This window comes from Manis javanica, chromosome 2 (assembly GCF_040802235.1).
Source record: "Manis javanica isolate MJ-LG chromosome 2, MJ_LKY, whole genome shotgun sequence".
In the NCBI taxonomy this organism is placed as follows: Eukaryota; Metazoa; Chordata; class Mammalia; order Pholidota; family Manidae; genus Manis; species Manis javanica.
The window spans coordinates 63687488-63700523 of NC_133157.1; the positions used below are offsets into that span (position 1 = coordinate 63687488).

General features: G+C 38.0%; 1 protein-coding gene across 7 annotated transcripts in view; it reads left to right on the forward strand.

The window, feature by feature from the left end:
- LOC108396514 (histone-arginine methyltransferase CARM1-like) overlaps nt 1–13036 on the forward strand; it is a 281263-nt gene that overhangs the window by 235396 nt on the left and 32831 nt on the right. For all 7 annotated transcript variants that reach the window (XM_073228590.1, XM_073228591.1, XM_073228595.1 and 4 more), the window contains 2 exons: nt 3290–3467; nt 8214–8304. In XM_073228590.1, coding sequence (XP_073084691.1) covers nt 3290–3467; nt 8214–8304 — 269 coding nt within the window. The remainder of the gene's footprint in view (nt 1–3289; nt 3468–8213; nt 8305–13036) is intronic.

Sequence of the window (13036 nt, forward strand, 5' to 3'; positions counted from 1 at the left end):
AATAACTATTTTCATTGTTTTCCAAAGATTGATATGCAGGAGATAAACAAATATTCAGTAGAAAAAAACTGTACAGTATTCAAATAAGTTTGGATATCTTTAATTTAACCAAGCCAGTTTTCCTTCCTGCAGAATTCCTCAAAGCCATTAATATGCTAATGAACTCTCAGAATTGCTAAGAGGGTATGTATAATAAAGAAGTTCCAAAATAATTTGATCATGAGATCCTTATGTTCATGGACTCCTGGAACATACTTTGGGGAAATTTTGCTTTCTTATCATAAAATTTTAGAACTAAAAAGAGCTTTACAGCAACTCCAGTTTTAAACTCCAATTTTGCAAGGAGAGTGACTAAAATTTAGAGGGTTTAAGTAGCTTCCCTAAGGTCATATAGCCTTTGGTGGCAAAGGTGGGATTAGAATCCATACCTTTAGATTCCTTATTTAATGTTCTTTGAATCTGGTAATAAAAAAAAAATGAAGTCACAAGAGAACAGTGACCCACAGGCAGGCTTATTTGCTCACTTCAGCATAGGCAGCATGTCCTTCCTTACCAATTAGAATAATAAGACCCAAAATTATTTCCTATGAACCTGAAATTGTCCTCTGAGAGCTCATATAATTATCTCTTTCAAGCCTTATCGTATCTCTGTTCTCCCTGAAGGTTCAGGAGTCTAGGATTATTCTCTATAAATCCTCCACATAAAGTATATAACCCACTTACTTGGATATCCTATCATATTTGTCCCTCCAGGAAAACTGAGACAGTAAAGCTGCCTTCCAGCATCCTGGTCCAAATTGATGACACAGTTTTTTACACTGAGGCTGTGTGGACAACCTCCTCACACCCCATTAGCAGAATTTAGAAAGAGCTTGAAATTTAGAAATGGGGTCACCTTTCTGGCAGGCAGCAGAGCAGCATATACAAGAAACTCTTCAAAGTTCCCTACCTTTTAATTTTGGAGGAAGTAATAGGAAGTATGCCCCCAAATTTAAATGCATTATTATTTGTCAATATACTATTAAACTAATGAAAAATTTGATATAACCTGAGTGTCTAATAACACAGGGCTGGTTAAATTAATCAGGATACATCTATGAAATACTATATACCTGACAAAAATTATGTCGTAGAAAAATGTCTAAAACAGAGCTGCCCAACAAGTATGCCAGGTACTGAGCCTTCAGTGGGAACTGGTCAGAGTCTAGTGTGGCCTGAGGCCCCTTCAAATACCTCCAACTACAAGCAGCCTTGTAGTCACCATAATATGCCTTAGTTACTGTTACTCTTTTATGTGTGCCATGGTGTAAAAAACATTTAGAAAACTGGTCTCAAATATATTACACACAAAAAAAAGATTGTGACCCAGATACACTCAAATGTCTGCCAGGAAATATACCCTGCCTACATCTGGATGGTGGGAATACAACTTATTTTTATTTTTGTGTTTTTGCTCATCTGCATTTCTCTTTCCTAGTGAACAGTAGCCCATAATAAAAATGATATGATAATAGTGATAGTTTTAATGCTTAGACAGCCCTTAATATGCTTATTTTATCCTCAAGTATGACTATGAAGTTGACAGTACTATTATTTTTTTCTCTATATAAGTACTGTTTCTAAATTCCAGATTTGAGGCTGTTAGGAACTGGACAAGTTGATGCAGGCAGAAAGGAAAAGGTGGAAATGAAACATATCTAAAAGGTAGAAATATGAAAACTAATAACTAACTGGCTGTGGACAGCAATTATGCCTCCAGGATATTGAGGATTACAGTATTCGTGATGAAAACAGAATCAAGGAGATACAAGATTATATAAAGATGTTAGCAAATTTAGAGGAATGGTTAGTTTTTAAGAAGAAGCTGAGGTTAGCTCTTTCCTTGTTCCTACTGAGGATATGACAAAGCATGCTGTTGGAAACAACCAGGTGATAGCTGGGAGCTCCGGGGAGAGAGCAAGCCTACCGATGTCATGTGGACAGTCATCTACAGTGAAGCAGATCAGAGCCATGCAGATGAATGGACTCGCCCAAGAAGAAGATGTACAGAGAAAAGCAAGACAGCAAAAGCTTTAACCTTCAAGCTTTGTCTCCACAGAACCCCATGAACTTTACTGTCAAGTGTGGAATAATGACACAATGGAATTCCAAGAGCCCTTGTGGATGCAGAAGTGTTGACGGTGGATGACATGTTCACATCGTGTCTTCATTGTTTTTCCATAGGTCAGAGATTACTTAATTTTTTTAAAGATTTAAGTAAAAGAGACTTTTAATAAGCTTATAAGACACATGATGGTGAACAACACCTTAGAAGATTGGATTTGAAGTGAAAGATGCCCTAGTCATGTGAAGAAGTGATCAGAAATTGAGAAGATGCAATTGAATCATAACAAATGCATATTATACTGCATTTAGGATGGGGAAAGGAACCAAGTTAAAAAAATACAAATGGAAGGTCTCTGACTATATATAAATACAGTGGGCAAAGATCTAAGAGTCTCAGGGAATCACAACTTGAAAAGGAATGTGCTTTGTATATTAATGCTGGCACATATAAAATGTTTATTAGGAAATATTTTTTCAGGCAGTAGAAAAATATAAGTGTAATAATGCAATCACTTGGCATATTTGGCTTTACAAAGAAATATAGTAGAAATACAGCAAATGTATTTCTCTTTAAGGTCCCTCTTTTAAGAGAATTCAAAACTATTAAATTGAGAATACAGAAGACATAAAAAAAATGAGTACAAAACCATGAAGTGTATTTCTAAGAAAAAGTTAATGAACATGGTATTATTTATTTTTTGAATCAAAAGAATGAGGTAATTTAATAATGATCAGGATCATTAATTTGTACAAGATTATTTTACAGAACTTTTTGGCATGTTCATTATAAGTAGAACAATGGGAAATAAGTAATCCCCTAAAAGTACATGCATATATATATTTATACACATACATATATATATGTATATATATAAACACACACACATACAGAGATCACACATGCACACATATATATATGTATTTGTGGAAAGAGTCTGGAATGGTACACATCAAACTATTAATAGTTATTTGTGTGATACAGTTATAGTTGTTATTTGCTCTATATCTGTATCTTCTAATTTATGGTAAACATGAAATATTTGCACAATACGAAAAATAAGTTTATTTTTTTATTTAAAAAATTCCCGCTCATCCCTGTCACATGGTCAACCCTTAGTCTATAATACCTGTTTTTTATAAGATTCTATATAACAGTGCTGGTACCCTATTTTATCTTTTTCAGATGCTAGTGAAAAATAATCACCTTTCAGAGAAGATCATTGTTTTGCCAGGGAAAATTGAAGATATCTCACTTCCGGAGACTGTAGACGTGATCATTTCTGAACCAATGGGATACATGCTGTTTAATGAAAGAATGTTAGAGAGCTACCTTCATTCCAAAAAATGGTTGAAAGCAAATGGTAAGTTGACCAATTCCTGGTTCGGAAAATAGGCTAACTTTTCTGTAAAAATGTGCCATCTTCTCCCACATACTTGATTCTGGACAGAAAAGAGAAGAGATCGGTTCTTTGATTTTCTCATCTTATTTTTCCATAAGGAACGAGCTAGTCTCCATCCACGAAACCGTAGGTGCTAGCGTGCTGCATAGTATCCAGTATGGTACAGAGAGGCCCCTCAAAGTTCTGTGTTTCTGTCCCATTTCTGTCACTTTTTTCCTTAACAAACTTGACCTAACACTTAACCTTTAGGCACTGGTTTCCTCATCTGCATTATTAAATATATTCTCCAAATCCCTTTCAAATGCTGGCCTTCCATGATGTGAGGAACTGTCTGGGATCTACTTGTTCTTTCTGACAGACACTTTTCCTACAGTGTGCATCTGTTTCCGTATGATTACTAATATAATTGAGATAATAATATAAAATCCAGTGTTCTTTTCATGCTTACCAAGTGTCTGCATGTGCCAAGTAATTTGCATAGATTAATTTATGAAAACCTTACAAAGTCTGAAGGATGGAGGTTTTTAATTTATATGAAAGATTAGTGCTGAGGTTCTCAGTGGTTTTATACTCCTTCCACAGGGAACCTTTGGCAATTTCCAGACATTTTGGGTTGTCAGAACTGGGGAGGTGAGGGGTGCTACTGACATCTAGTGGGGTATACCAGGACTGCTGGTGAACTTCCTACAAAGTACAGGACAGCAGACCCCCGCCCACCCTCCAGCAGAGTTATCCCGTCCAAAATGTCAATAGTACCAAGATTGAGACCTGGCTTGGTGGGAGGCACTCTTAGGACCCCACTAATAGTTTAATTTCCCTAATAAAGAGAAAACAGACACAATAGGGGAAAGCAACTTGTCAAGGACACATTTCTGATAAGTGACAGAGCAGGGATTTGAACCCAGGTCCGTCTAACCTGAAAGCCCATACTCGTGACTGCTGCACAACACTAACTTCCCACACTTCACAAGAGAGTGGGTACATTCCAGCAGTACATTTTTTCAATTAAGGCATAGAAGGTAACTGGCCAGTTTTAAAAGTTGCATCTCTTATAAGAACTGCAGCATTTTACCCCAATTTTATTTACTTAAATTACCAATGTTGTGGACCCCACCTTGATGTCCAAAGAAGACAAGATAGTGAACAATTCCACTCATACTCACCACGTTATGCAGTAAATGCATGGAAGCAACGCTTGAGGCCCCTCTATAATTTAATACATGCTCTCAAATTTAGGGATTCAGAAATAGGTACTTAAAAAAAATAGCACATACAGAAATAAACAAGCAAAGTATACCTAATGTCAAGAATTTCATTAGCATCCCTGTTGTAAAACAGCCCAAGATGATCTTGAAACCCTTGTGTTCACGTAACAAAGTTAACTGTGGAGATGAAAGTAAAGGAACAATGCTGCTTAGATTTCTTCCTCAATGCCTGCCAGAAAGAATTTTTATATTCTTTTCTTGGATATTTTTCAAATGGTTAGGTACCTTGTATGATGAGATTTTAAATGCAGTTAATTCACACTCATCTATTGAGTGGCTTTAAGCTGAATATTTAGATTTAATATCTATACATCCTTTTTCTTCAGATATTTTCATTGGATATGAAATTTTTTTATTGGGCTATGTATATTTAACCATGCAAGTGAAAATGAATACTGATTTGATAGGCTTTCTAGTCTGTGTGTTCTTGAGGATAGAATGTTTGATTTTTTTCTAATTATTTGTATTTTCCATCAAAGGAAGAAATAGTTCACAAAATCAATAATAATAAAAGGGCATCTAATGAAAAACAGTAACCCTCTGCCACACCTCTTCCTATCCTAAGACTGCTCCCCGAAGGCTGTTCTTTCAACTGCATTCGTGTTTTCTTCTATTATTTACCTACATATTTCTATGTAAAATTATCATATTGCTATTCTTGTCACTCTCTAGTTGAGAAGTTAGCTCTTCCACAGAGCAGCTCCTTCCCTTCCCTATCTCCATCTCCTCAAATAGGTAAACAGATCCTTGGTGCCTTATCCAAACCCCTGGAGCCACGTACCTTTCAGAATTCAGAATCTGGAGAACTTTGGAAAGGTAATAACAGTCATGTACCATGTATTATTTAATGCTCCAGGGGGATCTGAGGCAGCACTCCATAATGAAACACATTATATTTTTGCAACGAAATATATGAATATGGATACCAAGTAGGATAAATAAAGAATATAAATAAATTCATATCAGTTCAGGTCAGGTTTTTCCATCAAATGATGTTGCTGTAAACTTACAAAAATCTATTGCTCTGCAGAGCTTTTTGGATTTCACAATTTCATACAAGGGAATATGGACCTAGTTCAGTATTTGGTTAAATCAATAATAGATGTTTACATTACTGAGGCAATGTAAATATTGTTCAGTGCTGAATCAGTGGTAGAGTGGGTGCATATGATTATGTATTTTCCCATGAAATATTTTGTTTTTCCTGGAGTTAATTGCTTATTTTTCATTAGCTTAATTTTCTATATGCTCATTACTAATTGTTTCCATCTGACAGATCCTATCAATATTTATTCTGTGGAAGCCTGCCCCCCCTCCGTGATCCTCTGTTCTCCCCTACCACACCTGAGCTAGCTGCTCTCCAGTCCTACTGCATGGCTGCCATACTTCGACTTTCCATCATCATTTTTGTCTTCCTTCTTTTTGGTTTATACCATCATTTCAGCAAAATATATTATCTCACAGCTTCTGGAGAAAGGGTGCTTGAGAAGTTATTTTTATTGAAACTTTGTATTGTTATTTTGCAGGATAGAGGATTTTAACTTGAACACAATTTTTTTATTGAAGTATCATTGATATACACTATTATGTTGATTTCAGTTATACAACACAGTGGTTCAACACCCCTTCTAGTGCGGTCACTGGCTATCAATGTAGTAAGATGTTACAGAATCAGTAACTCTATTCTTCGTGCTGTACTACTGTCCCCATGACCCACTTATATTGCAATTGTGAATCACTGTGCCCGTTTATCCCCTACCCCTCAACCCCACCCCCTCCCCCTTGTTGACCACTATTCCCTTTGCAGTGTGTATGAGTCTGCTGTTATTTTGCTTGAACACAATTTTTACTCAATAGTTTTAAGATGTCTTTTTTTTGTTTCTGGTTTCCAGTACAGCTATTGAGAAGTCCAGTGACATTCTGATTCCAGATCCTTTACAGTGACACAGTTTTCCCCTCTGGATGCTTTTAGTATCTTGTTTTATTCCTCGTCTTCTTAGTGTGAACCATTTAAAATTCTTCTGTTGGACAGTGAGTGAAAATGTTTAATCAGAAGACTCATTTTCTTCAACACTTAGAATTTTTCTTATATTTTACCTTTGATGATTTCTTCCTGCCCATTTTATCTGATGTCTTTGGAATTCCTATTAGGCTTGAGGCTCAGAGCATCCTTCTGTGAAGCTTCCCTAGTTTACACAACCAGCAAAACATACAAATTTTCTAAGGTTGTTTAATATCCTTCTATCTTGAAATCGAAAAACCACTAAGCAATTATTGCTTTGACACCACTGCATGAGATTTAGATGGAGATGCAAATTATGTTACAATTGTGCTTTATCTTTGTCCATCTCTGAACATACCCCAAAGAAAATAATCTCTTCTATTTCAACAGACATTAAGGAGAATATAATGAAAGTATGGGGCCTTTGACCATCAGATGAGATTCTAATCCTGGATTTTGCCCTTCCACTTATTAACTCTGTGATTGTGACTGAGTCACTTAAATTTCACTTTTCCTTAGTTTTCTTATTTGTAAAATAGGTATGATAATAGAACCCACTATATACTGTTGCAAAGATTAAGTGAATTAACACATAGAAAAGTTCATGACAGAGATAATGTAATCAAGAGATTTTAGTTATTATGATGATGATGATGATAGCATCTCCAGTTTCTTAGGCAATACTCACTGCTGAGGTAGGCTTAATAGTTCATTTTCATTCATGTGCAGCTTAATAAATAAGTATGAAAAAGAATGTCCCTAAAATGACAAGACTAATAATAATAACCATGTCTACCTGCGCAGAAAGGCCTGAACTGACCTCAAGCATGCCAGTGTAGGTGTTCCTTTGGCCACTAAAGAATCTGCCTTCCTCCTGGTGACTGTTGATGTCAGGAACAAAACGCAAGTGTGCGTGCCCCAGCATGGAGGACGTGAGCCTCCATATAAACATAGATTCTAACAACACTTAAAAATATAGTCAGTATGATTATACGTGGACAAAGTCTGAGAATGAAAATAATAATGTGATAGAATGATGAAATGTTGGTTGTTTTCAAAACCAAGTTGTTCTTACAGTAGGTAAGATAAAAAAAAAAAAAAAGTAAAGTAGTGCACAGAATTCCAAGCACAGGACATGGTAGAAAGGAAAAGGCCAATAACCAAGAAGACAGATGTGCTGGGTGAAGTGCCCCACCTAAGCTTTGACAAACTTCTGTCATGACAGTGCTTCTAACTTGTTTTGGTGTTCTTTTTTACATCCCCTCCAATCTTCTGCTTAATTTTCTTATCCTCACTTTGAGGCAAAATTACATTTCAACTTACTGTGTAATAACTGAAATACAACAAAAAAATGGAATTGGTCATGTGACAGGTGAGTGTGCCTTTCAGCTAGAAGGCCGCACAAGTCACCTTCTGGGTCTGTTGTCTTTTGCTCATTAGGAATGATGTTCCCGACATTCAGCGACATCCACTTGGCCCCCTTTTCTGATGAACAGCTCTACATGGAACACTACTCCAGAGCCAACTTTTGGTAATGTCTTCTCACTTCCCTTCCTTTTCTTAAACTACAGTTTCTAAATGACATTTGGGGTCACATAACTGGGGAGAGGGGAGGTTCCTGGGCACTGTAGCATGTTCAGCAGCAGCCCTGGCTTGACCTACTAGATGCCAGTGGCACCTTCCTGCTAGGCTGTGACAGCTTAGAATGTCTCCAGATACTACCAGGGCCCATGGCAAGTGGGGTCGGGGGGTGATGCAAAATCATTCCCCACTGAGAACCACTGGAGTAGACAAATCAGGGAGCTGCGCTGCACGTCAAACACCCAAAAGACTACCCTGCTACTGAAATGGCAGCACCCTCCCCTGCCAGCCGTGCCTCCTCTCCGCTTTTCACCACCCACCCCTTTGGCTCGGAGCTGTGGCTTCTCGGAGAATGTGCCTTTGTCAGAACATGTCAGTCAATACACCTGGATGTAAATGAGTTGAATGACTGTTTTTTTTTAGTTTTCACACTAATTGACTGTTGGCTTTTGGGCAACCAACTTCACCCTATGGGATTCCATTTCTTCATTTAAAAAATGAGAACTAATACAAAACCCCTGCCAGTTCTAAACCACCATTCTTTCTGGCATTCTTTTCTGAGAACTGGTTTCTATAAGGAGAAGGAGGGGAGGTGACTGATGATATTGGTCCCATTGGAGTGAGAAACAGAACAGATATCCTCTGAGTGGGAATGTTAGGCATGTAAGAGGGAGCACAGGCTCGTGTTGGCAGATGGATGAGGATGGATGCTAAAATGTAAACTTTGAGTTCTGGCTAAGGTATGCAGAACCTTCTAGTACAGAGAATATGCAAAGTTGATTTCTGGGTTTTTCTCTTTGTAATACTGTCCCTTGGTGAAGAGGCAGCAAATAGGAGGAGGTTTGGTTTCCTGGGTTACAAAGTTCTTTAAGGAGCAGGGTCAGAGCTAAGATTTTTTTTCACCCTAATTTTTTCTTGCAAAATAGGCTTTCCTACCACATATTTGCATTTTGTGGTTTCTGCTTAATCTGTAATTCTGACATTCTAAGCCACACAATTGCCAATGGGGTGGATGGCCTTTTGGTATGTGCAAGGTAAGGAGGTGGAGGAGACCTTTATTATGATCATTGTCTGTGAAGTCAGGATGACCCTAAATGTTTACATTTTTAAATGTGACCCCCTGAGTCAATGAAGACGATGATGAATTAGGAATTTTCAGTTAACAGAGTAGACTAGACTAGTGGAACAGTGGGGAGGGTTGTTGTCAGGCAGTCCTTTTGTGACCTCCCAATTCTGCCCTCTGTGCCATCTTATTATCTCGAGAATATTAATGGTCACACTGGATTGGCTAAGCTCACCATTAGCATACAAACATGCTGCTATTGTTCCATGTCAAAAAAAAAAAAAAAAGCAACTGCCTTTCTTAAACCTCACTTCCCTGGTCTCCCACCACCCATCTCTGTAAGCCCTTTGTGGCAAAATTCCTCAAAATGGTTGTGAGTACTCATGGTTTCCAGCTACCCACTTCAATTTATCTCTTAAGACATTCCTCCATGATCACTCTTATCAAGGTCACCAGTGTGCTGGCCTCCATGTTGGTAAATACAGTGATCAGTCCTCTCGTCTCAACTTGTTTAACTTACTGACAACATTTGAGCAGCATATGAAACACTTACTTGCCTCACAGGTTTTTTTTATTTTTATTCTGCTTCTCTGGTCACTTTGTCAATGAGGCCCTTCCTGGTTTAACAACCAGGAATTATCTCAATTACCGGATGTTGGAATGCCCCAAAGACGGTCTTAAACCTCTTCTCTGTCCACAGTTAACCCTTAATGAGCTCATCCATTCTCCTAGCTTCAAATACCATCTGTATGCTAATGACTCCCACGTGTATCTCTCCAGTTCAGACATGTCCTGTCAACTCCATATTTTTTAGCCAGCTGCTTCCTGGATGTCTCCCCTTGCGGAGACTTACCATCCAAAACTCAACCCCTGGTCCTCCCCACTTCCATCCAAAATCTTATCTACTTACAGCATTTCCACCTCAGTTGATGACAACTTTATCCGCCCAATCATTCAGATGCCAAAACTTGAAGGCCTCTGCCTTTGTCCCCCATATTTAAGCCATCAAGAAATTTTGTTGGTTCTGCTTTCAAAATGTATCCAGAATATGACCAATTCTCATTATATTCAGTTTTTCCTTGATCCCAACACTACCATCTCTCCTCTTGATTATTGCAGTAGCTCCTTAGCTTATTTCCAGCATTCCCAGAGCCTTTTGGTAGGTTCTACCCAGTGGGGCTCCTCATTTCCTGACACCCAGTTCATTCAGCTCCAGCCACACAGGCTTCCACGCTGATCTTCAGACACACCAGGCATGTTTCCACCTCAGGGCCTCTGCATTCACTGATCATCCTATCAAGAATACTTTTCCCTAAGTATTCATATGGCTAATTCCTCCACCTCCATAAAGTCTTTGCCAAATGCCACCTTCTCAATAAAACCTACCCTGGCCACCCTATTTAAAATGACAGCCATACCACTCCCAATCCCATTTTTCTGTTTTGTGTTTTTCCTCCAGCACTTATGTATTGTTTATTGTCTGTATCCTGATAGAATGTAAGCACTGCAAGGGCCCTAGCATCAGTTTTCACACATGTATTCCAAGCACCCAGAACAGTGCCTGCCACATGCCATTTTACTCATTTAAAAAATCTCAAGCATATATGAAAATAACTACAATTAATATTTTAGTTTTTATATCTCCAATTTTTCTATTCCTTTTCTTTATAAAGCTAGAATAATACCATAAATACTATTGTATAGCCTTTTTTTGGACATTATCTTGTTGACATGTTTTCATATCCTTTAAATGTTCTTTTGCTGCTGGATGTTTCTTTTGTGGTTACCTCATAATTTATTGACTCAAGATCCAATGTCTGATATTAAATTATTTTAATTATAGGATTGTTTTAGTCCTATAAATTCTATAAGAAACAACACTAAGGTATTTTTTTCTGTGTTCTACAGAAACGTAGGATTTTATAGAATCTTTTATCCTAAATTCTGTAAGAAACAACACTAAAGTGAACATCCTTTTATAGAAATCTTGGTGTGCATTCTGATTATTTCCTTACAATAAATTGCTAGAAGCAGAATTACTGGACCAAGAAGTGTGAAGAAGGAACTTTGAAAAAATTATTCTTATATATTGCCAAATTGCCCTGTAGAAAAGTTTCACCAATTAACACTTCCACCAGTGGTATATGAGAATGTCTGCTGTGTCTTGTCCATACGGAATATATTTTCTTAAATGCCAATTTGATTTGCAAAAAAATGGGTGGCCAGTTTATTTTTAATCTGTATTTCTTTGATAGCTGGTGCATTGAAACCGTTTTATTTTTAGTCAACAAACACCAAAAAACATTTAAAAAATACATAGCTATCAAAATTCACAGGCTTCACTCTCTTCTAATTCTCTTCCCTTTCTTTATATGAGGTTTCTAGCATTAGACCACTAGCATGTGGGCCTTTTGTTGCCTTGATTTTGGGAACAGGTGGTAAGTGCTTGTTGCATGATTTCCATTAGAACAGGCAGAGAAGTAGAAATGCTGGCCGAGAGGAGGGAGGAGGATGCAGAAAGATGAGTGTGGGTATATGCTGAAAGAATGGGCTGAAAGACTGAGGAACAACTCACAAGCTAAATAAATAAGATCATAGGATGAAAGTAATCAGTCCTTACCTGACTTTCCTATCAACATTTCCCACCGATGACTCTCAACTTTGCTCCTGCAGCAGAAATCTCATTTTCTGATTACTGCTGACTCCAACTTCTCAGTCTCGTGTGCTGCTTCTTCATCATGACCCAGAGTTTCCATGTTGGATTGACTCCAGGTTAGCTGCTCTTAGATGTCTTCTTCCCCTTTGTGTCCTTTCCTTACTGACCACATGTAGTATCCTGGCTGTAAATACTGTCTTTTTTATGCTGACAACTCCCGTCACTAGAACTCCAGCCCAGACTTCTCTGTGGAATCACAGATTTTGAATGTCCAACTGGCTTTTGACAACTCTATTTATCTGTCTATTGGGCATCTTAAATTTAACATTTTCCAAAGGCAAGCTGCTGATCTTCATCACCACTAGCTGCTCATCCCTACGAAACAAAACAAAACAAAAAAACAAAACAAAAAAAACCTGTTTCTATCATCATGTTGCAGTAGCCTCCTAAATTACTCCCTCTTTTCAAGCAACAACCAAAATGATCTTAATAACACATAATTCAGATTACATTCTTCTGCTCAAAACTTCCATTGGCTTCCCACTTTCTGCATAGTGAAAAGCAAAGTTCTCCTAATGGATGGTAAACCCCTAGTAAGATGATTTGGTTCCACCCTACTACCACTCCAATGCCATCTCCTGCTACTTCTCTCTTTACTCTCTCCCCTCTGGCCTCACTGGCCGGTCTCCTTCCCCTCGAACATACCAGGCTTGCTGCCACCTCCTTGCCATTACCTCTGCCTGAAGCACAGGTGGCCCTGGCGCTTGCTCTCACGTCCTTTAGGTCTTAGCTCACAAGTGATCTTCCCAGGGAGACCTTCTACCAATGAAACATTGTGATCTCTTCCCTCCTGGAAGGCCTTATCCCGCTTCTCATTTCATTTTCCCCTATAGCACATATTATCATCTGCCTTAATATATATTTTTATTTATTTATTGTCTGTCTACACTCATGAGACTACCA